At 56.4% G+C, this 24825-nt stretch overlaps 7 protein-coding genes across 7 annotated transcripts; 3 read left to right on the top strand and 4 right to left on the bottom strand.

Annotated features, from left to right (window-relative positions):
* Nucleotides 1-1135: 1135 nt before the first annotated feature.
* Nucleotides 1136-6425, top strand: PHACADRAFT_104685 (uncharacterized protein; the record flags this gene model as incomplete). Its single annotated transcript, XM_007400968.1, has 3 exons — nt 1136-2578; nt 2629-2865; nt 4293-6425. The coding sequence occupies 3 exons, from the start codon at nt 1136-1138 to the stop codon at nt 6423-6425; spliced, it is 3813 nt and encodes a 1270-aa protein (XP_007401030.1).
* Nucleotides 6426-6730: 305 nt separating this feature from the next.
* On the top strand, nt 6731-9802 carry PHACADRAFT_264246 (uncharacterized protein). Its single transcript, XM_007400967.1, has one exon. The coding sequence runs from the start codon at nt 8238-8240 to the stop codon at nt 9696-9698; it is 1461 nt and encodes a 486-aa protein (XP_007401029.1). The 5' UTR covers nt 6731-8237; the 3' UTR covers nt 9699-9802.
* Nucleotides 9803-10270: 468 nt separating this feature from the next.
* PHACADRAFT_153017 (uncharacterized protein) lies at nt 10271-11824 on the top strand. The gene is made up of 2 exons (XM_007400966.1): nt 10271-11114; nt 11168-11824. The coding sequence occupies exons 1-2, from the start codon at nt 10926-10928 to the stop codon at nt 11720-11722; spliced, it is 744 nt and encodes a 247-aa protein (XP_007401028.1). The 5' UTR covers nt 10271-10925; the 3' UTR covers nt 11723-11824.
* Nucleotides 11825-14769: 2945 nt separating this feature from the next.
* On the bottom strand, nt 14770-15381 carry PHACADRAFT_57225 (uncharacterized protein; the record flags this gene model as incomplete). Its single annotated transcript, XM_007400965.1, has 1 exon — nt 14770-15381. A coding segment is annotated over one exon (612 nt), but the record flags the coding sequence as incomplete, so codon positions are not given.
* Nucleotides 15382-15395: 14 nt separating this feature from the next.
* On the bottom strand, nt 15396-21130 carry PHACADRAFT_104936 (uncharacterized protein; the record flags this gene model as incomplete). The annotated part of the gene is made up of 4 exons (XM_007400964.1): nt 15396-16697; nt 17486-19219; nt 20577-20864; nt 20924-21130. 4 exons carry the CDS (start codon nt 21128-21130, stop codon nt 15396-15398), a joined length of 3531 nt encoding a protein of 1176 aa, XP_007401026.1.
* A 66-nt stretch (nt 21131-21196) lies between these two features.
* Nucleotides 21197-21628, bottom strand: PHACADRAFT_47990 (uncharacterized protein; the record flags this gene model as incomplete). The annotated part of the gene is made up of 1 exon (XM_007400564.1): nt 21197-21628. A coding segment is annotated over one exon (432 nt), but the record flags the coding sequence as incomplete, so codon positions are not given.
* A 294-nt stretch (nt 21629-21922) lies between these two features.
* Nucleotides 21923-22348, bottom strand: PHACADRAFT_104861 (uncharacterized protein; the record flags this gene model as incomplete). The annotated part of the gene is made up of 1 exon (XM_007400963.1): nt 21923-22348. A coding segment is annotated over one exon (426 nt), but the record flags the coding sequence as incomplete, so codon positions are not given.
* Nucleotides 22349-24825: the final 2477 nt, after the last annotated feature.

Below are 24825 nucleotides of genomic sequence, written 5' to 3'. Positions count from 1 at the left end.
GAATTTGCCAGAGATGGGAATTTCCGAATAAGAACCGAAACGCTAATTGTAATACAGTTCTAGACATACTGTAGCAGCCTAAAGAGCAATTGTGTCTCTTCGGTCCGACACCTTCAATGGGATCGTCGATCTAACTGCTACCGCTTTTCCGACGCCCGGTCGCAACTGATTGCCACATCGTACTCAGGAATATCCGCTTGCGCTGCGCAAAGCGTTTAACACCACCTATGGTAGGGCAGCGTACGATTCTAATTGGATGGAGCTCTGTCTAGCTGCCTAAGGGCTAGTGATTACAGAGGTGACTTCGGGGGTATGGTATGGTAAAAGTTTGTGCAAATGCACGGAGAAGGGTTCCAGGGGTCCGGGTCTTGATGTGATAGAGTTCGATAGGGTTAGGAGTTAGGGTGAGAGTCGGATGTGCGTATGGGGTGGATCGTCGTGTGGAGATGGATGATGGTTGGTGTGGAATTGACGAGAATTGTCGTAGGGCAGTTGGTGGAGACTTGAGCTAATGTCAGCAACTAACAATCTAACTGGACTGAGCTACGACAACGCTGAGGAGACAGACGAGAGGAGTGTGAGTGAGGAAAGACCAGCTCGAGTCTGGCTTGTTATTGAGCAGTATGAGCTCCTTATATACATGTCAGACTGAATATCTAGAATATCCTACGAATATACAGAGGTGTATAGAAAGTGAAGGAATACCATGGAATCTGGGAGAACCATCCGGAATGTGTAATATTCATGACAAGTCCACGCCGCTATCGGTAGGAGTCTTTGTTGCCTTTGCTCTGCGGTACACCGAACTGAACGAGGTTCTCAGGTGTCGACGCCTGTGGGAAGGCCGAAGGGCCTCTAGCTGTCTGCCTGCAGGTCGAGGACGGAGACAAGTTTGCAGACGTCATCTGTGCCACACATGAGCTTGTTTCGACCCTAGAGCGTCACACACTTCCGTTCGAGTCTGTTCTGCCGCAGCTCGCCACAAACAGGAACAACCCCCGCGGCGTCGCTCTCCCTGTACTCGTGTACCTCGGTGATGTCCCTGTCGGTGGCACAGCAGACGGGTAAGTTCTTTAGGTTACACCTGCTTCAACAATAACGTCACTGAGTGATCGTCGACATTAGTTTATTCGCCATGGTCTGGAGCGCCTGTCCCTCCGCGGACAATCTGCGCTTGAACATAAGCTTTGACCCGACTCGCTTCGAACCAGACACTATCCAAGCCATCCTCGACAATACTGTTGACGTGCTCGCAGCTATAGTCTCTACCCCCGACCACACAGTAGACAACATTCCGTTCTCTCATGCACTCGACCAGCTCGTCGCGGCCGGCATTCCTGTCGACCCCGTACCAATCTCCTCAGAGCCTCGTCCTACGCTCATCCAGGCCTTCTCAGACGCCGTTGTCGCCCATCATGACCTCCCAGCGCTCATTGACGGAGACCTCACCTTGACATACCATGAAGTCGATATCCTCTCTTCCATTCTCTCTCGGAGGATCCTAGAGGCCACGAAGCAGCAAGAAACACATGCTTTTGTGTCTTTCTGTATCCCCTCGGGAGCCACTGCCATCTTGACCATCCTTGCTATCGTGAAGAGCGGCGCTGCATACGTGCCTCTCGATATACGCTTCCCCGCAGAACGCCTTGAGTCGCTGGTTGAAGACTCTGGCGCATCTCTCGTTATTACCACCTCAGCATCGCCTTCGTTCGGTTTCGATCGCGAGCGTGTGGCACATCTGGACGTCACCAGCTTCCTTGATGACCGAAAGTCGCTCGTTGCTTCATCTGTCCACGAGGAGCGCGACGGATCTGTTTCGCCCGCCTCGCCCGCGGAGTCCTCAAACGATGCCGCCTACGTGCTTTACACCAGTGGCAGCACCGGCAAGCCGAAAGGCGTTGTCATCAAGCAGTCGTCCGTCGTAGCCTTCGCCACCAATCGCGACATCTTCACATGGGGCCCGGGATACCGTATCGCCCAGATCAACAATCTGGCCTGGGACGCGAGCGTGGCCGATATCTGGTGCACGCTCCTGCTGGGCGCGACACTCGTGTGTTTCGACCGCGTCGACGTGCTCAACGCGCCTGCTCTCGCGCGACGTTTTCAGACTGCGCGCATCGATGGCTACCTGCTGCCCACATCGCTTTTCCGCCAGTTCGCCGCCGTCTGCCCTGACGCCTTCCACAGGCTCACGGAGATCGTGACCGGCGGCGAGGCACTCGACTATGCGAGCGTCTGCCGAGCGCGGGCGGCAGCCCCGAGCGCCGTGATCCGGAATGCGTATGGCCCGACCGAGGCGTGCGTGATGGCAACGATCTTCAACGTTTTCCCTGGCGACGACGATGTACCGCATACCGGGCCCGTGCACATTGGTCGCCCGCTCGAGACTAGCCAAGTGCTCGTCGTCGACCGCTACAGGCGGCTCGTGCCGCCGGGCGTCATTGGCGAGCTGATCATCGGTGGCGAGGGCATCGCCGAGGGGTATCTCAACCGTCCTGCAGAGACCGCGGACGCGTTCGTCGAGCTGCACATTGACGATCTGCCTGGGAACACAAGGTTCTACCGCACGGTGAGCAGTGTCTGCTTCAAATTCGGCAAGTGAGCTGACTTATCCTCGGGCGTTTGTAGGGTGATGCTGTGCGCTGGTGTGATGAGCGATTGCAGTTCGTGGGCAGGATGGATGTTGGGCAAATCAAGATATCTGGACAGAGGCTCGAGCTCGGCGAAGTCGAGGCAAATATCCTGCGCACCGGACTCGTCGCCGACGCCGGCGTCAGCTACCACAAGCCGACCGATGCTGGCGACTCCGGCCTTGTCGCATATGTTATCCTCGGCTACGAGCAGACGCTCGAGGTTGACGATCATGTTAGTACCCAGGATACACCTGCAGCAGCGTCAAAAGGCGATTCTGCGATTGTGGACACATGGAGGGATGTGTATGATGATATGTACGCTGCGTATGATCTGTGAGTTCCCTTCATCTCATGAGCATGTCCATCTTCGTTAATCTTTGCTCGAACACAGGGCAAAAGCACGCGCAGACTTTTCAGGTTGGGACAGCATGATCACTGGAGGGCCCATCCCGAAGCTCGAGATGACCGGTTAGTCGACCACTTTCTTGGTATTTCGAGCACCCAAGGGACCTGACAAAATTCGCTTCTTCGTCAGCGTGGCTCCACGACACCCTCCGGCCGTTCCATCAGCAGCGCCCACGGTCCGCCTTCGAGGTTGGCTGTGGCATCGGCATCTTTGTCCACCAGATCCTTCCCTCCGTCGACCGCATGTGGGCCATTGAACCCTCAGCAGAGGCTACGAAGCGTTTGGAGGATGAGTTGAAGGCACTCGGGCTGGGCGACAAGACATCGATCTGGCATGCCGCCGCCGATGAGATCTCCGAACTTCCTGCGTTTGATGCGGACTTTGCATTCATGAACTCTGTCGTCCAGTACTTCCCGTCGGAGGCATACCTGCACCAGGCCATCGAAGATATTGTCGGCAAGTGCGCTCCTGGAGGCCGTATCCTCATTGGAGATGTGCGAAGTCTTCCCTTCGGCAGTCTGCTGGCTCTCGACATCGCGGCCCACCGGTGGCAGGACGAGCTCGAATCGCGAACGCTCCAGGATTTGCGGGACGAGATTCTCGATCGCGAGAAGTATCGGTCTGAGCTGTTGGTTGACCCCTCGTTCTTCACCAGTCTTCGCCTCACTATCCCTACCGTGGCACATGTCGAGATTATCCCGAAGGCGATCGAGTACTGCAACGAGCTCAGTCAGTTTCGCTACCAAGTCATCGTTCACGTCAACCAAAAGCTACCCTTGATCGTTCCTCCTGCCTGGCATGACTACGAAGCGCTACGCTGGAAGGATTCAGACCTCGAGGACGCAGTGCGCGACTTCGCCGCCGGCAACGAGAACGTTCTGGCAGTGGAACACATTCCGAATCGATTCCTGTCTTGGGAGCTCGTGGCAGCGACGGCCGTCTTCTCATCTTCGTCAGATCGCTTTGCTGACCTCGCCTCGGTACTTCCACCACGCATAGAGGCCGCAGCCGCGCAAGGCTGGTCTGCATGGGGCCTGGAGCGTCTCGCGGAGCAGTGCGGGGTGACAGTCAAGCTGAGCGTCGCGCGTCAGAAAGAAACGACGACTCTGGATGCGGTGTTCGTCAAGGGATTCCTCGATGGCGCCAACGGTGGCACCTGTGTCGCATTCAAGACTGTCGACTATGATGATGCATCTATCTCTTCGTTTGCTACTTCGAGACTACAAGAGCTAGTGTTCAGGACGCACGTGGAGAACAGCCTTCGCGAACGTCTGAGGGCGGCGCTGCCGTCCTACATGGTCCCCGACCGACTCTTGTCCGTGGATGCTCTTCCGCTCCTGACGAGTGGGAAGCTGGATCGGCGCCAACTGGCAGCGATGGCAGCGAAGGACGCTAGCCGTGATGTTCACAGAGCCGCCGAGGAAGACCAGGATATTTTGCCCGCGAACGACATGGAAGCCCGGCTATGTGCAATCTTCGGCCGCCTGCTATCGAGTCGAGCAGTTTCACCCCTAGCGAATTTCTTTCAAATCGGAGGGCACTCCTTGCTTGCGACGCGACTGAAGTCTGCGCTCGAATCGGAGTTCCACGTCGTTATCCCGCTCAGGACAATATTTGCCCGCTCCACCCCTAGACAGCTTGCAGCTAGCATCCGCGAGGGTCTCACCTCCGCGCCACCTGACCAGCACGCCAGTTTCCCGACGAAGACCATCCTCTCCCATTCCGGTCCTTCCGACCCATCTGACGAACTTTCCATGGATATGACGATACCATTTGACGGGACGCATTACCCATTGTCTTTTGCCCAACAACGACTCTGGTTCCTCTCGAAACTCGCATACTACGGATCGCAGAACATTTGTTATAACACTCCCTACGTCTTGAGGCTGGAAGGATCTCTGAATATCGACGCTCTCGAGCGCACCGTCCAGGAGGTCGTCTCTCGTCACGAAATTCTCCGCACCATTTTTGTCGAGGTGAACTATGCGCCGGCTACTCGAGTGGTCGATTTCTGTCCTCGTCTTGAGGTCGTATCCGTGGACCCTGATACTGACGAACAATCCCTGCGCACACTCATCGGAGAGTATGTCAGGCGTCCGTTCTCCCTCGACCGCGAGCCATCGGTCCGTGCAACCTTGTTCCGACTCTCACGGGACCACTTTCATCTGCTCCTATGCATGCACCATATCATAGTTGACGGCTTTTCTTTTGACGTCATTCGTCAGGAGCTAGCGGAGATCTACGTCGCTTTCCAAGCCGGTAAAGACCACGAGGTCCCTCCGCTGCCCAATCAGTACAAGGAATTCGCGCAATGGCAGCGGTCGGAAGACTTCGAGCGTATGGTGCAGCCTCAGCTCGAGTATTGGACGAAGCAGCTCAAAGGCAACCAGGCGGCGGGACTGCCGACGGACTTCCCACGGCCTCAACATCTCAGCTATGAGGGGAAGGCATACATCGCTCAATTTCCCCAGGAGCTGTTCACTCGACTGGGGCAAATATGCAAGCAGGAGCGCGTGACGATGTTCATGCTCCTGTCGGCCGCCTTCCGCATGGTTCAGTTCCAGCTCACCGGTCAGACAGACGCCTCCTTCGCCTTCCCCATCGCCAATCGCAATCGAGCCGAGACCGAGAGGCTCGTCGGGTTCTTCGTCAACACGCAAATTCTCCGGCTGAAAGTGCGTCCTGGGATGACGTTTCTGGAGCTGATTCAACAAGTGCGAGACCTGTCGATGGCGGCGTTCGAATATCAGGACCTGCCCTTCGAGCGGATCGTCTCGATTCTCAACCCGACTCGTGACCTCAATCGCAACCCGTTGGCGCAGATTATCCTCGCTTACCAGACTGTGAAGACTGCACCGTTCAACATAGGAGACGTCCGTGCTTCCAACCCGCGAATTAATATGGATCTGACGAGGTTTGATATGGAAGTCCATTTCTTCCCCGGGAGTGACGGCCAGCTGGCCGGCCAGTTTGTGTACAGCACCGACTTATTCAAGGAGGAGACCGTCATCGACTTGACGGAACGGTTACAAAAGGTTCTGGAGCAGGTCGTTGACAACGTACACTTTGCCATCAGTCCACCGCGATCCTCTTCGACGCTTCGCCAGCCGACTCCATCTGACGTGGCAGCGTACTTGCACGACTATGTCCCCTGCGAATTCCCTCTCGACATGCCCAGATGTTCGGGCAGTGTGTCTCCGCAGCGAGGGACGCACTCCTTCATCTTGCCGCCAACTATCTGCGATGTACTTCGGGCCTCGTCGCTGGGCGAGGAGGAGCTTCCTGCGCTGTACCTCACTGCACTCTCTGTGCTCAACCATCGGTACACCCGCCAAGGGGATATCACTATCGGTGCGTTCCCTTGTGTTTCTGCGTACGGAAGATGAGCTGACCTCCACGCTCAGGGCTTGCGACGAACAAGTCGCTGGATATCGTTCCCGCTCGGCTTGCCGTTTATCGTGATGCTGCACTTTCAGCTGTTCGTGACAATGCACAGACCTCGGTCAAGAAGGCATCCGAGTTCTCGGCCGTGTCTATCAAGGATGTATCCACCGCTGTACGGAGACGACAGAAGTCGTCGGCTTCTGCCATTCATGTCGTGCTTTCCCGCAAGTCAAGCAGATCTGATGTTGCGCCGCCGAGGGAGCTAGAGTTCGTACTCTTGTTACCATACTGCGTGTCCGTTAATTAACCTGCTCTATCAGTTTGCTGGTCGACCTTGAGCTCCGTTACAGCGACCCAAATGAGCCTTGTTGCCAGCTCATCTACGACCAGTCCCTCTTCCGTCCCAATACCATCGAAGCGTTCTGCGACAGCTTCGTGGACGTTCTCGAGAACTGCCTTCTCCGTCCTGACCTGGTGGTCGAGGAGATTCCATTTCAGCACTCCGTGAAACACCTGAAACGGTTTGGCGTCCCACTCGCCCCGCCTCCACCTCCACCGACATCCCCCCTCGTCGATGCTCTCAAGAAGTCTGTGGACGCACACCCCGACATGTTGGCCTTACAGGAGAGAGAATTCTTGCTGACGTATAAGCAGCTGAACACGGCCTCGTCCTTGCTGGCACGGAAGATCGTACAGGCATTGGGAGACGCGTGCGAGTTCGTCGCAATGTGTATCCCTCCGTCAACTCTCGCTGTCGTATCTATCTTCGCCATCGTCAAAGCCGGAGCTGCATATGTGCCCTTGGACGTCCGCTACCCTCCAGAGCGTCTCGAGATGCTCTTGCGCGAGAGTGGTGCAGGACTGCTTATCACGACTTCGCAGTCGCCAGAGTTCGCCGGCGACGCGGAGGGTATCACCCACCTCGACATCTCCAATTTCCTTGCTGAGATCGACCTCGCCTCCCCCGCCGACTTCGTCTGCGCTCCTCGCACGGATGCCGCCTACGTCATGTACACATCTGGCAGCACTGGTGTGCCGAAGGGAGTGGTCGTCATGCAGTCCGCGGTGGTCGCACTGGTCTCGAACACGGACGTCTTCCCATTCCAAGCTGGCGACAGGATCGGGATGATCAACAACCTCGCATGGGACGCCAGTATCATCGATATCTGGTGCACGCTCCTTTCCGGCGCCACTGTCGTCTGCTTCAACCAGTACGACATCCTGGACCTTGTCGTTCTTGCAGGGCAATTCCAGCTCTTTGATGTCACAGGCTGCTTCATGTCTGTTGCACTGTTCAGTCAAGCCCTCGACCTCGCACCCCAGCTTTTCCGCAAGCTCCGCATTCTGCAGGTCGGCGGAGAGGCCTCTTACTATGAGAATCTACAAAGAGTGAAATCAGTCAATCCGCTGATCCGTATTCTTAACGGTTACGGCCCGACGGAGACTTGTGTCTTCGCCGCCACGTTCTGGGCTGACGCTCCCAACATGCCCACGTCTGGACCAGTTCCCATTGGCCGACCGATGTCAACCGCTCAGGGTCTCGTTGTCGATACACAGGGTCGTCTAGTGCCCCCGGGCGTGGTCGGAGAGCTGATCATCAGTGGTGCTGGTGTCGGCCCAGGGTACCTGAGGAGGCCGAAGGAGACGGCCGAGGCCTTTGTTGAGCTTGGGTTTGACGAACTCGACCAAGGTGTCACTCGGTATTACCGTACGGTATGTCGCTTCCGTATACCCTTCCCTTGCGCGTTTAATAATTCGTACAGGGTGATGCTACGAGATGGGGCTCGGATGGACTGTTGCATCTTATCGGGAGGATGAATACCGGCCAGATCAAGATTCGTGGACAGCGACTGGAGCTCTCGGAGATCGAGGTGGCCATTCGCCAAAATGGCTTGGCCAACGACGCTGCGGTCGTATATCTCAAGTCTCATAAAGGCAAGGACGATCTGCTTATTGCGTACGCTGTTGCTGCTGCGCCAACATCGGCCTCGCAGCCCCACTCCCTCTCACTACGGCTCCTCGAGACGCTGCGCAAGACTCTTCCATCGTATATGATCCCTCACCTCGTGCGCTGGATTCCGACCCTCCCTCTGACGCCTAATGGTAAACTGGACCGCTCCCAGCTCCGAGCGCGTGCGGCTGCCGACGCCGATAGCATGTTGAATGTTGACGCAGAGGAGGACGATTCGGGCGAGCCCGAGGACGAGGTCGAGGAGCGCCTCTGTAGGATCATAGAGGTCCTCCTTGGTCGTACATCTATTCGTCGATCTTCGAACTTCTTCGACGCAGGTGGCCATTCGCTCCTCGCCTCCCGTTTGGTCTTCCGGATACAAGAAGCTTTCGATGTTCCGTTTGCTCTAATGGACGTGTTCCACACACCCGTAGTCAAGGCAATGGCGGGCAAGATCAGGCAAGCGATCGCTGCCAAGCCAGTTGATCAGACATCGATGACAGCTTCGACGACTGCCTCGGCGTACCAGGAGTTCCACATACCCCAAGTGCTCGTCTTTTTTGAGGAACCTCACAAGCCGTTCTTATTCTGTGTCCCCATGGTCACTGGTCTCGGTCATATGTTTGCCGCGCTGTCTCGCTCCACCGACATGTTCAACGTCGTGGCCCTCAACGACCCTGGGTATGTCGCACTCGATGACTTCTCCCAAGACCAGGTGTCAACAGGTCACGCCAGCACTCTGCGCGATTCAGACATGCACACTGTCGAGAACCAAGCAAAGTACTACTACGCGCGCATCGTCGAAGAGCTGGGCCGCATAGGCAACGCCACGCCCGGTATCGCGCCGTTCAACATCCTAGGTTTTTCCTACGGCGGGCACGTCGCGGTCGAGGTGGCGCGCCTCGCTCAGCGCGAGGGCTGGAATGTCAATCTCTTCGTGCTTGACTCGTCGGCGCATCCTGTGGATGACGCCGCGCTGACGCAGGCGAAGATCGATGAGACCGTGCTCACGGTTCTTCCGATGGCAATGGGTGCCATTGGGTTGCAGTTGGGAGACATGGGTGGGCAAGGCGTGCGCCTGGAGCACGATATCGAAGCCTGCGCCCTCGCTAACTTCCGCGCTCTCTACGTGCATGCGATGCCGCGGTACGAGGGGCACGTCACGCTGTTCCGCACGGAGTCGAACACGGACCACGGACTAGTTCCGCTCGTTAGCTCGTTGGACGAGGTCGTCTTGCACGGTAATCACTACCGCTTGCTCGAAGAAGAATCTGGGAATTTGTCTGTGATTGGTGCCAAAGTTTCTGCTGTCATCAGCGCATAGATCTCGTCGTTTTTGCTCAGCTTTTGTACATCTTGCAATTGTCATGTCACATCGTTCTTCGTATAATTCAACATCGAGGTCATCCTCGTCGAGACCCAGTTAGTTAATCCTGGGAGAGACCGGAGGAACGTGGGAGAGTGAACGATGAAATATATGGCCCGGCGGCTCAGCACCCGTCTGCCGGCATTGAGGAGCACGACTTTGTTCTCTTTTGTTCCTTGATTCGAAGTGCTACCAACGTAGGGTATTAATGTACAGACCCCCTTAGTTGGGTTTCACAAGAAACCGGCATGGGACGAGCCTACGGGATGGGAGCCGATCTATTTCAAGTTATAAGACATGTTTCATGGCCAATCTGCGTCATCAGCAGAAAAGCCGTCCACCCCTACAGCCACCGTGAACTAGCTCGAATCCATCCCACTAGTCCAAAGCAATTCTCAGATTATTTCGCCAGCTTATTTCTCAGGTGCCGGCTGAGCGCTGAGCGCTGAACAGTGGCACAGCGTGATGGGAGATAACCAATATTCCGCGTGCATTCTCAAGGCTACCTGCCAGATTGAGAGGCTTTCATGCGACTTCGAGTGCGCTAGCTGCTGAGGCCAGGGAGCTGGCACCCCTCCTCCCGTGCACATCGACATTGTGGCGTTAGCCAAATGAAGGGAACGTCCAACCCTTCCTTGCCATAGCTCTTTCTTTGCTCGCCTGGTTGGCCGAGGATGCAGTCACGGAAACCGCGGCGCTGCTCACTGGGGATGGGCGAAGAGGCTCCTACAATGCGAAGACCCTCACATTCGGTCTCCTTCTGACCACTGCGCCGGAACGAGGTAATGTTACCCGCTGTAGTGCTTGTTAGCCCACGTACTGGTGACTCAGATGTATAGCTGTACTGTGCTCGTCAGTTTGCTGACTGCCCGCTGATCTGCTCTTAACCCTACACGCGTGTTCAGATTGTTCGAACCCTAGGCTGTCTCAGTCTACCCCTAGCCAAGCCATCATGCCATCACGCTGTGCCGCAGTTCGGCCGGCGCCATGCTGGCGAAATAATCTGAGAATTGCTTAGGGCTACTATCCGGGCGATTTGGGCAAAGTTTTGGAGGGCTTGTACGGCCATCTGATACAAATGTCGGGGATCCCTGTTTCCACAAGTAGATGTGTAACCATACTACATAAAGGAACGTTGGACTTCTCCTCTAACGCACCGCCTCTTGCTCACCCCCCTACAGAGCGATGATTTGGTTTCCTGGCCCACATGGAGCGAGCAACAACATGCTGAAAATACCGCTATTGCTCATCTCGACATCTCTTGTAGTGTACGCTCAGACACCGCCCAAGGGGCCGCCCCCGACTGCGGAGGAGCATGAGAGGTATGGAGGCAGCGACTGGGTCGGGGAGAGTTCTGTGCCACTTGGTATTAAGGTCAGCCGGTAACACATGTGGGTACCACGACGTACTTATGCGGACACCATTAGGCGGGCTACTGTATCAATGCCCTATGCGAGTCCGCCGTCATCCTCTCGGAACACTTCCCCTCAACGCTGGTCGCACAGCGCGCGCCGTATGTCATCCGCGACTCGCGCCAGCTCTCACACAACATACGCATCACACCGGCGTGGCTCGCAGGGTGTCTACTCCTGGGCGCTGGCGGCGCACTACGCCTCCTCTGCTACCGCACGCTTGGCAAGTTCTTCACGTGGAGGCTCGCCGTCAGGCGGGACCATGAGCTCGTTACGAGCGGGCCGTACGCGTTCGTCCGGCACCCGAGCTACCTCGGGAATGTGTTGATCAGCGTCGGTGCGATCCTGGTCTACGTCAGCCCGGGCGGCTGGTTCCATGAGTGTATCGGATGGGACTCGCTGTGGAGCAAGGTGTTCACCGTCGTGTGGTCGGCAGTATCGCTTTCCATTCCGACGATGCTAGTACAGCGGGTGGAGAAGGAAGACGAGGTGCTGAGGAAGGAGTTTGGGGAGCAGTGGGACAGATGGGCGGAGAGGACACCGTATAAGATCTTTCCATACATCTACTAATAACTTGAAGCCGTATGCTCGTGTTCGATGCGACAGCTACCAACGTATCACGATAATCGATACCAGAGAACGACGCGTTTTGATCGCACCAGAGTCTGAGTCGAGGGGCTAAGCAGCTCAAAGGAGGTGCCTGCTGCGCACACTATGACGATCTACTCACAGATGTTCAAAAGCTGGTCTGCGACCTATCGTGTCCAGCACAGAAAGCCGCAGAGACCCAAGGGACATGTCTCCACTACCAGTGTTTGATTAGGAATTCGCCTGCGGCAGCCTAAATTCCCGCAACTCGTCATTTGATGTGCGGTGACTGCTGACGTCGGAGGCCATCCCTTGCAGGAGTCAAAGACATGGCTCCCCAGAGTCGATGCTCGCCGACATGCGTCTTCAGGTGCCGCCAAGGGACATCGAGTCAGCACTATGAACAACACGGCGGCTCGCTCTCGACGCGTCGACGCAGTAGCATCCTGTTATCAGCTCAGGCTGTTGATGAAGGCACGGCCTCGGCTCTGAAAGCTTGCGCGGGCAAAACGCGACGAATGCAAAGACGAGAAACACTGTGGTGATCGAGAACGTGCGGGCTTTGCGTCAACTCGGAGCGCCAGATGAAACATAAATAAGACTAAATATCTTACCAAGGCGGGCCAGACTCTGAACAAGAGTAATGCAAATTAAGATTTAAGATGCTTGACATACGACCAGGTGCCGTCGGCCCCGTTGTCATCGATGTTCTCTGGCATCACAGTCTCGAGCAAGAACGTCATGGCGCCAGGTGGAGCAGATCGACCCGCCGGTGAACCGATTTGCCAGAGCAGGAATCCGAGAAGTTCGCTTCAGGAGCCAAGTAGGCGACGAACAGGATAGAAACAGCGGAGAGTAGCTTTGTGAAGGTATGCATGGCCGCTGTGGGGAGGTTAATGTGGAGAGACTACTGTGTATAGAAAGCCCAGAGCACTGGAAGACTCCGAGGACATTGCCCGTGTTTTGGACTCTAGAGATGTGCTTTAAGCATGCTACAGCCCACTAATATTTGCTAACTTTGATATCGAACCCGCGAGGATACGTTCATTCGGCCCATTGTTGCATTGCGCTAATGGAGGGACAGAGACGGGCGGGCGCAGCCACGCAGGGATACAACGGCGAGGGGACTGCATTCTGCGATGTACGCCACAACACCCTGGTACCCTATCCGCGGACCCAGTCACCGACTAGTCAAATAACATGGATTTTCTGAGGATATCCTGGCAAATTTATAGACTCACGGCGTCATATTCAAGTTCCTGACTCGAATACACCGTCACGGATACGCGTACCTAGGCACAACGAGCTCCTGCGGAGACGACGACGAGAGCACCTTGCGTGACGATACGCCCTAACATGCACGGTGCACTCCCATCATCCATGGGTAAAGAAAGCTATCCATGAAGGAGCACCACCTGCTGGAGATCGCATAGGAGATGTGCTTCCCATACGGCGTGTGCCGGCAGTGCCGGAGCGCTGGAGAGAACACAAATAGGACCAAATATTCATACGAGACTCCGAACTATGCCAATGCATACTTCCACAGTCGACCGTGCCTACGCTGTGTTTGCCAGGGTCAAGCTTAAGATGACCCATTTGTCAAGATGAAAAGTGTGGTGGACGATCTTCAGGGCGCGGCTGCGTGCCCCCGGCTCCGGATAGCTCACTAAGTGCGGACAAGTGTTGCGTCCGAGCGTGCAAACGACTGGCGGTCTTCGCCAGCTTCTAAGATGCTATGCATTGCTATGTGAAGGCGTGTCTACAGGTGTATACGTGTCGAGATGTCCATTTGTTTTTGCTAGAGTTTGGCGATTTTACGGCGCAAGTCAAGCGCGACACGGGCGAGCAACGCATATCTTCTGGCTTGCCCGCATTCGTCCATAGTCCAGGAATGTCTCAATAGCGTCAGTGCCAAAGACGAGCTGCAATCCTCACCATGTCGTCATCGGAGATGTTCGAGGTCGTCATGGTCAGGCTGGAGAAGGCGCGACTTGACTTAGTGAGTTCCCGTAAACTTTGCGTTACGCTTCTTGTCCGCGGGCATGTCCCAGCCGACGCATGAAGACAAAATCGATGTTGAATTATTATGCAGCAAGATGTACAAAAATGAGTGGAGACGACGAAGCCTATGCGTTAAGGACTACGGAAACTTTGGCACCAATCACGGACAAATTCTCAGATCCTTCTTCGAGTAGACGGAAGTGATCCCCGCGCAACATGACCTCGTCCAACGAGCCAACCAACGGGGCGAACCCGTGGTTTTCATTCGACTCCGCGCGGAACAGCGTGACGTGCCCCTCGAACCGTGGCATCGCATGCGCGTAGAGCGCACGGAAGTTGGCGAGGACGCGGGTCTCAATGTCTTGCTTCAGGCGCACGCCATGCTCGCCCATGTCGCCGAACGGCAGCCCGATGACACTCATCACCGTCGGAAGGATGATGAGCGAGGCCTCGTCCACCTTCGCCTGCGTCTGCTCGATCTCGCGCGCGGGGTGCGCCCACGAGTCGACCACGAAGAGGTTGACGATCCAGCCGGCGCCCTGCGCGAGGCACGCCACCTCGAACGCGACATGCCCGCCGTAGGAGTAGCCTAGGATGTTGAACGGCGCGCTGCCAGGCGTGGCACTGCCGACACGGCCCAGCTCCTCGACGATCCGTGCGTAGTAATACTTGGCCTGGTCCTCGACGGTTTGCATGACAGAAGCGCGAAGATCGTTGGCGTAGCCTGTCGACGGTCGGTCCTTGGGTAAGTTGTCGAGAGCGAGATATCCAGGATCGTTGAGAGCGACGATGTTGAATAGTTCGGTAGAGCGCGAGAGGGCGGAGAATGTGAAGCTGAGACCGGTGACCATGGGAATGCAGAACAAGAATGGCCTGTGAGGTTCCTCAGAGAAAACGAGCACCGGGGGTATCTCGAACTTGGCCGATGCTGGGGTAGTCGTTGTTGTCGTTATCGACGGCTGAGGAGACGTTTTGTCAGAAATCAGTTTCCTGATCTTCTCTGCCATTTTCTGGGGCGTGGGCATGTTGAAGACATCCATCAGAGCGAACGGAATAGCGAAAGCTTCTTGTATCCGGAACGCCAAACGGGAGGCAAGGAGTGAATGACCGCCCGCGTCGAAGAAGTTCGAGGTCCGGCGGATTGGTGCACGATGGAGAAGAGCCTCTATGATCCTACAGAGGCGTTCCTCGACCTCATCCTCGGGTTCGTCAGAAGCATTCTCCTCTTCTGTGATGTTGTTGAGCATGCTGTCGGCATCAACAGCGGCGCGGGCTCGGAGCTGGGGACGATCCACCTTGCCGTTGGGCGAGAGAGGAAGGGTCAGGATCCAGCACACGAGGTGGGGGATCATGAACGATGGAAGGACTTCGCGCAGCGTCTCGAGTAGCCGCGATGAGAGAGCGAGGGACTCCGTAGGCGATACTGGCGTGGTGGCGACAGCATATGCGACAAGCAAATCGCTCTTGTCCTTGTTAGATTTGAGATGAACGACCGCAGCGTCGTTGGCCAAGCCGGATCGGAGAATGGCTGCCTCGATCTCTGAGAGCTCCAGACGCTGCCCGCGGATCTTGATTTGTCCAGCGTTCATCCTCCCAGCGAAATGTAGCTGTCCGCCTGGGCCCCATCTCACAGCATCTCCCTGTAGACGAAGAATTAGGCGAGCGTAAGAAGAGCGTGGAAACAATGGCGTACCGTACGGTAATACCGAGTAACACCCTGATTGAGTTCGTCGAATCCGAACTCGACGAAGGCCTCGGCAGTCTCTTTGGGCCTCTTCAGGTACCCTGGACCGACGCCAGCACCGCCAATGATCAGCTCACCGATGACACCGGGTGGCACCAGGCGGCCGTTTGTGTCGACGACGAGAACTTGAACAGTTGACATCGGTCGGCCTATGGGCACCGGTCCAGATATGGGCATGTTGGGAACATCAATCCAGAACCCGGTGGCGAAAACACAAGTCTCCGTCGTGCCGTAGGCACTGAAGAGGCGGATGGACGGGTTGACAGATTTCACCCTTTGCAAATCCTCGTAGTAGAAGGCTTCTCCGCCAACTTGGAAAAGGCGAAGACTGCTGAAAAGCTGGGGTGCAAGATCGAGAGCTTGGCGGAAGAGCGCGACAGACATGAAGCAGCCGGTGATACTCCAAAGCTGGAACTGCTCGGCCAAAGCGACCAGGTCCAGGACGTCGTACCGATTGAAACAGACGACTGTAGCACCTGTTAAGAGCGTGCACCAGATGTCAATGATGCTAGCGTCCCATGCGAGGTTGTTGATCATCGCAATCTTGTCGCCAGCCTGGAACGGGTAAACGTTCGTGTCCGAGACGAGTGCAATCACCGAGGACTGCATGACGACCACCCCCTTCGGCACACCCGTGCTCCCAGATGTGTACATGACGTAGGCGGCATCCGAGCGAGGGGCGCAGTCGAAGTCGACGGGAGAGGTGAGATCGATGTCCGTAAGGAAGTCGGAGACGTCGAGACGAGTGACACCTTCAGCGTTGTTGGCGAACTCCGGCGAGTCTGAGGTCGTGATCAGCAGTCGCGCACCGCTCTCACGCAAGAGCATCTCAAGTCGTTCAGGAGGGTATCGAACGTCCAAGGGAACGTATGCGGCTCCAGACTTGACGATGGCGAGGATGGATATGACAGCGAGCGCTGACGGGGGGACACACACTGCTACAAATTCGCACGCGTCTCTTGAAGCCTGCACGATCTTCTGTGCCAGCAAGGACGAGGCCGTGTTCAGCTGCCTATACGACAGCAGAACTTCTCTGTCCTGTAGGGCAAGCAAGTCGGGGTGCGCGTTCACAGACTTCTTGAGAGCGTCAACGAGGGAAGATGACGGTGGAGGTGGGGGCGGGGCAAGTGGGACACCAAATCGTTCCAGGTGTTTCGCCGAGTGCTGGAACGGAATCTCCTCGACCACCAGGTCAGGACGGAGAAGGAGGTTCTCGAGAATGTCCACGAGGTTGTCGCAGAATGCTTCAATGGTGCCGAACCGGAAGAGGGATTGGTCGTAGATTAGCTCGCAATCAGGCTTCTTGAGATCGCCGTAGCGGAGCTCAAGATCGACTAATAAGCTAAAAGAACAGAGTTAGTCGATAAGCATGAGTCATAGTGACTGAATGACGAACTCTAGCTCCTTTGACATCGAGATGTTGGTACTACTTGAGCCATGAGAAAGCGCGACGTGAATGACCGACGATGACGAGGACTTCTGTTGTCTCTGCATGGCAGCGGATACATCCTTGATAGACACGCCGGAGAACCTGCATGCTCTCTTCACCGAGGTCCGCGCATCGTCAAGAACAGCCGAGAGTGCGGCATCGCGGTGAACGGCAAGCCGAGCCGGAACGATATCCACCGACTCGCTCGTCACAAGCCCTGAGCACGGAGGTCAGCTTATTATCGGCACGCCAAGATATAAATGAATGCACCGATTGTGATGTCTTCTTGACGAGTGTATCGGTGGTTGAGCACAGAGAGTGCAGTGAAGTGCAGCGCGAGAAGCTCCTTCTCGCCCATTGACGAGGCCTGAAGCGCATCGCAGGCGCTTGGCGGCAGAACGAAAGAATGCGTCTCTCGTCGCGGGGACGCACTGTCCGGGCATCTGGGCAAGTCGGGAGGGAATTCGCAGGGGACATAATCGCGCAAGTACGCTGTCACGTCAGATGGAGTAGGTTGGCGAAGCCTCGAAGACTGCGATGGATCGATAGAGAAGTGTACGTCCTCGACGACTTGGTATAGAACCTCGTTGATCCGATCCGTCAGATCGACAATGGTCTCTTCCTTGAACAAATCGGTGCTGTATACAAACTCGGCGTGCAGGGTGTCGTCCTTAGGGAAGAAATGGATTTCCATGTCGAACCTCGTCAGCTTCATATCGACCCGCGCAACAGAAGCATGTATGTCCCCCACGGTAAACGGAGCAGTCTTCACAGTCTGGTACGCGAGGACGATGTGTGCCAGTGGGTTACGAGTGAGCTCACGATTTGGATTGTGAATCGAGACGATCCGCTCGAAGGGCATGTCCTGATATTCGAACGCCGCCAACGATAGATTGCGCGCTTGCTGAAGGAGCTCCAGGAACGTCATGGAGGGACGTGCTTTCAGTCGGAGGATCTGCGTGTTGACGAAGAAACCGATAAGCCTCTCTGTCTCGGGTCGATTGCGATTGGCTATCGGGAAGGCGAAGGAGGCGTCTGTTTGGCTCGTGAGCTGGAACTGGACAACGCGGAAGACGGCCGAGAGGAGCATGAACATCGTCACACGTTCCTTTTTGCAGATTTGTTCCAGCCCGGTGAGCAGCTCTGCGGAGAAGTGAGCGTAATACGTCTTCCCCTCGTGGCTAAGGTGCTGGGGCCGTGGGAAATCCATCGGCAGTTCTGCGGGCTGACTGCCTCTGAGCTGCTTCGTCCAGTACTCGGCCTGAGGCTTCAGCAGATGCTCAAAGTCTTCCGATCGTTGCCATTGTGCGAACTCCTTGTACTGGATACCCAGCGGGGCAAGAGGATGGTCTTTACCGGCCTCGAAGGCGGCGTAGATCTCGGACAGCTCATGATGAAGAACGTCAAGGGAGAAACCATCGACCACGATGTGATGCATGCACACAAGCAGGTAGAAGGACTCCTCCGAGAGCTTAAACAAAGTTGCGCGAAGCGAGGGTTCGGTGTCGAGCGAGAAGGGGCGCCTGGCATCATCCCTCATCAACGCCTTGATGGTCTGCTCGTCGGTATCCGCGGCCAGGGACACGATCTCGAGACGGGGACAAAAGTCGACCACATGAGTAGCTGGCACGTGGTCAACCTCGACGAAGATGGTGCGAAGAACCTCGTGGCGAGAGACGATTTCTTGTATGGTACGCTCGAGGGCATTGACGTTGAGACGGCCTTCCAGCTTGAGGGTGTAAGGACTATTGTAGCAAATGTCCTGCGAACCGAAATAGGCCAGCTGCGAGAGGAACCAGAGTCGGTCTTGAGCAAAAGATAGGGGGTAGTACGTTCCGTCAGATGGCGCCGCGATTCGCATGGAGAGCTTGTGCGCTGAGCCGGACGCGACGAGTTCTCGGATACTGGCCGCGAGTCCCCTGGGGCTGGAGTGGGCGAAGATCGTCCTCAGTGGGATAGCGACGAGGAACTGTGATTCGAGCGAGGACTTGAGGCGCGTCGCAAGCAACGAGTGGCCTCCGATGTTGAAGAAGCTCGCGAGAGGCGAAACTGCTTGGAGTGACAGGAGGTCGCCGAAGATCTTGCACAGTTGAGCTTCCATCTCGTCCGCAGGCGCAACATCTTGTGCGTTCCCAGCAGCCCTACGAACACCACGGCTGGCATCCTTCTCTGCCATAGCCGCCAGCTGCCGGCGATCAAGTTTCCCGCTGGTCTGGAGCGGAAGATGGAGGACCGAGAAGACCAGGTCAGGGACCATGTAGGACGGCAGCGCGGCCCTCAGTCGTTCGAGGACATCGTCCTCCAGCTGCATTCTGAAGACCAGCTCTTGCAGCTTAGAAGCGGCAAACGGAGAGACGAGCGCGTCGTCATACTCGATGGTCTTGAACGCAACAGGGGTACAGGTGTCGAGGGGTCCCTTGACGAAGACCGCATCAAGACTCGTCGTCTCCTTCTGGCGGGCGACGCTCAGTTTGACCGTCACTCCGTACTGCTCTGCGAGTTGCTCCAGGTCCCATGCAGACCAGCCTCTCGCGGCTGCGGCCCCCATATATGGAGGAAGTACCGACGCAAGATTGGAGAAGCGGTCTGGCGAAGAGGAGAAGATGACAGTCGCCGCTGCGAGCTCCCAAGACAGGAACCGATTCGGGATGCATTCCACCGCCAAAATGTTCTCGTCGCCGGCGACAAAGTCCCGCAGGGCATCTTCGAGGTCCGAGTCCTTCCATCGCAGCGCTCCGTAGTCGTGCCAGGTAGATGGAACAATCATGGGCAGCTCCTGGTTGACGTGGAGGATGACTTGGTACCGGAACTGGCTGAGCTCGTTGCAGTACTCGATCGCCTTCGGCACAATCTCGACATGCGCTATGGCGGGGATGGTACGGCGGAGGCTCGTGAAGAACGAAGGGTCAACCAGCAGCTCCGACCGATACTTTGCGCGGCCGAGGATCTCGTCACGAAGATCCTGGAGCGTCCGTGATCCAAGCTCGTTCCGCCAGCGGTGGATGGCAATGTCAAGATCCAGCAGACTGCCAAAGGGAAGGCTGCGCACGTCTCCGATGAGAACACGAGCCCCAGGGGCACACTTGCTGACGATGTCGACGATGGCCTGGTGCAGGTAGGCTTCTGACGGGAAGTACTGGACGACGGAGTTCACGAGCACGAAGTCCGCCTCGAAGGCGGGCAGCCCGGAGATCTGATCGGCAGTGGCATGCCAGACCGAGGTCTTCTCGTCCAACTTGAGACCTTTCAGCTCGTCCTCGAGACGCTTGACAGCATCTGCTGAGGGCTCGATAGCCCACATGCGGTCGACAGAGGGAAGGATCTGGTGGAGGAAGATGCCGATGCCACAGCCGACTTCGAAGGCAGTCCGTGGGCGTTGCTGGTGGAACGGCCGAAGGGTGTCATCGAGCCATGCTGGTAGGTAAGCGAGTTTCGTCAGATTCCTCAGATGCTCAAAGTGCTGTGCCAAAAGGAGCCGACTGACCGGTCATCTCAAGCTTGGGGATGGGTTCTTCGGTGATCATGCTGTCCCATCCTGAAAAATCTGCGCGTGCTTTCGCTCTGAGTTCGAACTAGGATTAGCGAAGAAGATATGCTTAAGAGGTGGAGAAAGCTCACAGATCATACGCGGCATACATGCCGTCATACACATCTCTCCATACCTCCACAATCTCAGAAGCGTCGTTTGACGCTGCAGCCGCTGTATCATGATCTCTGACTTGATCTTCGGGCTTCTGCTCATCCTTGAAAACGATATATGCGATCAGGCTAGGGTTGTTGCCATCGGTCGGTTTGTGATAGCTGACGCCGGCAGCGGTGACAAGCTCAGTGCGGAGAATGGCCGCCTCAATCTCGCCCAGCTCCAGCCTCTGCCCACGTATCTTGATCTGCCCGGCATTCATCCTGCCCGTGAACTGCAGCTGTCCGTCGCACCAGCGCACGGCATCGCCCTGCAAATATGCGAGTATAAGTCAGCCCATGCAACGAATTCACAAAAGTTGCTGCGCACCGTGCGATAGAATCTCGTGTTCCCGGAGAGGCCATCGAAGTGCAGCTCGACGAACGCGCCCGCAGTCTCGGCGGGACGGTTGAGGTAACCCTTGGCAACGCCCTCGCCGCCGACGACCAGCTCGCCGATGACGCCCGGCGGCACGAGACGCCCATAGCGATCAATGACGAGCGTCTGACATGTCTTGAGGGGACGGCCGATGGGCATGGGCCCCGCGACCGGCACGTCGTCGTCGCCGGGCAGAACATCGAAAGTCGACGCCATGACGCACGCCTCGGTCGGACCGTACGCGTTCGTGAACGCGACGTGCGGGGCCGCCGCGCGCGCCTGGCGAAGCGTCGCGTAGTCGAGCGCCTCGCCGCCGGTCAAGATCTGCATGAGCTCGCAGAAGACGTCCGGGCATGTGGCCGCGAACTGGCGGAAGAGCGGGGTGGGCACGAGACAGCCGTCGATGTGCGCCGCACGGAAGCGCCGCGCGAGTGCTGGCGGGTCGAGCACGTCGAAGCGGTCGAAGCACACGAGTGTCGCGCCGAGCAGGAACGAGGCCCACACGTCGATGACGCTCGCGTCCCAGGCGAGATTGTTGACCTGCGCGACGCGGTGTCCTGGGCCCCACTTGAAAACGTCGGTATTGGTGGCGAAGGCTACGACGGAGGACTGCTTGATGAGGACGCCCTTCGGCTTGCCAGTGCTGCCACTCGTGTAGAGCACGTAGGCGATGTCATTTGAAGATTCCGCTGGCGAGACAGATCCGTCGCGGTCCTCGGGGACAGACGCGGCAACGAGAGACTTCCAGCCATCGAGGACGTTGGTGACGTCCAGGTGTGCGATGCGCTCACGATCGAAGCCGAACGAAGGCGATGCTGAGGTAGTGATGACCAGAGATGCGCCAGAGTCTTGAATCAACGACTCGAGACGTTCTGCGGGGAAGCGTACATCAAGGGGCACATATGCCGCGCCGCTCTTGACGATAGCGAGGATGGTCAGGATGGCGATGGCTCCAGGAGGGATACACAAAGATACGAAAGCATGCATTTCTTGTTGCTTCGTGGCCTCTAAGATCCGCCGGGAGAGGTCAGAGGTCAGGATGTCGACTTCGCGGTATGTGAGAGTGAGATTTCCATCAATGAGTGCCGGGAGGTCATGATGAGCGGCTACCACGTCTGAGAAGGCCTGGGTGAGCGTGGGGCGTGGCTGTGGGGGGACTGGCGCCGGGTCCACAGGAATGTTTGCCGCGACGAGTTGGTCAAGAGCATGAGAGAACGAAATGTTGTCGACTGTGTGGTCGGGGGTGGTGACGATAGCCGTAAGCACGTCAATGAGGTTGTCGAGGAGGGCTCGGATGGTGCACGGTCTAAAGCGAGTCGAGTCAAAGCTCACGTCCACCCGCACACTGTTTGCAGTAGAACAGGCGTTCCAGACCATGGCGAACAGGCTGCCGACGATTGGTTAGTGATATTGACGTCGGTATATTCTGCGGAGCTCACCTGTCTGCGGTACCGATGACGGGAGCATCGCTGAGATGCACGAGTACAGGAAGGACAGCACCGCGAAGGCTGTTCCTGTTGGCGATAAGCTGGGGTAGAGCAGACTCGAACGGCTGCGCGTGGAGCTTTAGGGACGACACAAGCTGATGGGTAGTGCGAACGACGTCCGCAAACCTGTCTTCGTCTTCAACCTGCAGGCACATGGCCAGAGGCTCTCCGAGACCGTCACAGGTGCTGACACCTAAGAACTTGTTCAACTAGACGAACGGCAGATTGTAAGCTATACAAACTCGTACCGATGGCGGCGCGGACTACGCCAGAGCAGCGGAGATGCAGGATGCGAATGGCCGCGAGCAGAATCTCGTGCAAAGAAGCGGAGACTTGGTCGCCGAAGGCGACTAGCTGGGCATGCAGAACGGAGGCGATGGTCGTGGATTCGACCGCGCCGGTGAGGAAGTTCGCATGGGAAAGGTGGTTGTCGGCAGAAAACTCGACGGGCACGCAACCGTCAAGAGCTCCGAAGGCAGTATCAGGCTGAACACCAAGAACGGGCTTTCCGGGTCGATCTCCCATGGTCGTAGGGAAGCGCGAGTGCGACGTCGAGAGAGAACCTGGTAGGTAGGATAGTTCAAGTCTGGGGATCTCAGTGGCGCGTAGTTTGGCACTAGGGCACCCGAGCTAAGGTAAGAGTACACTAAGCACGATCCTTATGTACTGTCCTGGAGCCCCAACCATCATCCAAAGCTGCCTACTGGGTATTTGCGGCGGCAGGGATGGAATAGCAGCCGTCGGTGTCGAGGAGCGCTGCCAGTGGCTCGGGAATCAAAGGCATCCGAAGTAACAGAAGCCACATGCATGAACCCTGAACAGTTGGAATTATTGCGAGTACCGACGTCAGCAGGCTGTAGCGAATACAAGACCGTGACAGCGGGACGAGTCAATGTGCGAAAATGATACTCACTGACGCTCGTACCCTTGTCGGACTGCACGTGAGCAGGGTCCGTAACGCGTCTGTCGATCTTCCACAACGGCGCCGTTGACATGCTGGACATGTCGGGCATGCTTGTACGGGAAATATATTCTGCGAATCTCTGCAAACCCATACAAAGACGCACTCACTTTAGGGCTTTATGTAAACTAACGAGCCGCTGTCGTGCACGTTTCCACAGCACAATGCAATGCAGTACCCCATGTGCTGTCATCTTCCATTAGAGGCGTTCAGAGTGCTAGACTCTGAGGCAAATCCTGATGCGATTTCGCCAGCTTGCTTATGCGATTTCAGAGCTTAGACCGTACACCAAATTCCTGCTTAATATCGCGAACACCTAACGCGCTCCCCGCAGAGATTCCGACCGTATCCTAGCATTGCACGTGCTGGATTGACCGCCCCCAGGCTTACGATTTTTTCAATCTCTTTTACGAGAATTGAATGCTGAAGGTGAGTCAAGGTGTGTGCACGTTCGTGCCGCACGCATAGCTTTTGTCTGTTTCCCCACGCTTTAGAGTATGTAATAATTACACTCGCATGTACTAACTACTCCTTACTCGTTTGTGTTAAAATAAATTGGGGAGTCGGCGCGTGGGGCGTGTAATGCACCTATTCCCGTCGTTGTACGCCCCCACGCCCCGGTTCGCCAAGTCATTTCAACAGCGGCATGCTCCCACAATGCTATATTCCCTTGTAGTGTTACTGTGCCGATTTTTTTTAACTGCCATGACCTTGTATAACCCCAGCAGGACAGTGGCGGTGGCATTGATGACAGGTGACCTCTGGCAGTCACCGCAAAGCCGCAGCAACCGACACAAGTTAACCGACCTCTGAGGGTGTGCCGTAGGCTCCAATTTGTTGAGTTCCGTCCGTAGCATGCCCGTAAGAAAGCGGCGAGCTGGGGTCCCTGCACCCTCATGACTGCCGCTCAGTGAAGGATCAATTACGTGTCAAAAATTTCATCATAATGCATGCGACGTCCAATCGTACCATTCTCAACTTCCTCAGCTCCACAGTACGCTCGTGGCTTACTGCTGGCCCGGGCCAATTATCGATGGAAGGCGCTTGTGTTTGTGGCCTCGTTGAGATTTCCCTCTTCGGCTTACTACCCAGCAGCTTCCAAAGTGTGGCAAGGCTCCGTGACAGCTTCTGATAGACCTCTAAACCTGCTCTTAGAATGTGACAGGAGCTCCCACGCAAAAGATCTAGATGTAGATAGAGCGTGTGGCGCATTGAGCAATGATTTCCTCGGAGCTAATGGACGTCCAGCTCACAGACGTTTCCGGAGCTAGCTTGTGCGGACGACAGCGTTGGTCGTTGTGGCGTTGGCGTGGTGTTGGTGTGCCGATGGCGCTGCTGACTGCTACTCCGTTCCTCAAGCGTCGCCTGCGGTGGGATTTCTAAGGGAGGCCAAAGCTCCGGGAAGC

Source organism: Phanerochaete carnosa (genome assembly GCF_000300595.1).
Source record: "Phanerochaete carnosa HHB-10118-sp unplaced genomic scaffold PHACAscaffold_11, whole genome shotgun sequence".
Lineage (NCBI taxonomy): Eukaryota > Fungi > Basidiomycota > Agaricomycetes > Polyporales > Phanerochaetaceae > Phanerochaete > Phanerochaete carnosa.
The sequence above is the reverse complement of the archived record's forward strand: the minus strand, read 5'-3'. Positions and strand labels throughout refer to the sequence as shown.

Excerpts from the sequence above, each read along its gene's own strand:
- PHACADRAFT_264246 (XM_007400967.1), top strand. The coding sequence starts at position 8,238 with ATGAATACCGGCCAGATCAAGATTCGTGGACAGCGACTGGAGCTCTCG.
- PHACADRAFT_153017 (XM_007400966.1), top strand. The coding sequence starts at position 10,926 with ATGATTTGGTTTCCTGGCCCACATGGAGCGAGCAACAACATGCTGAAA. Across the intron at positions 11,115-11,167 it reads CTGTGCCACTTGGTATTAAG|GCGGGCTACTGTATCAATGC; the intron begins GTCAGCCGGTAA and ends GGACACCATTAG.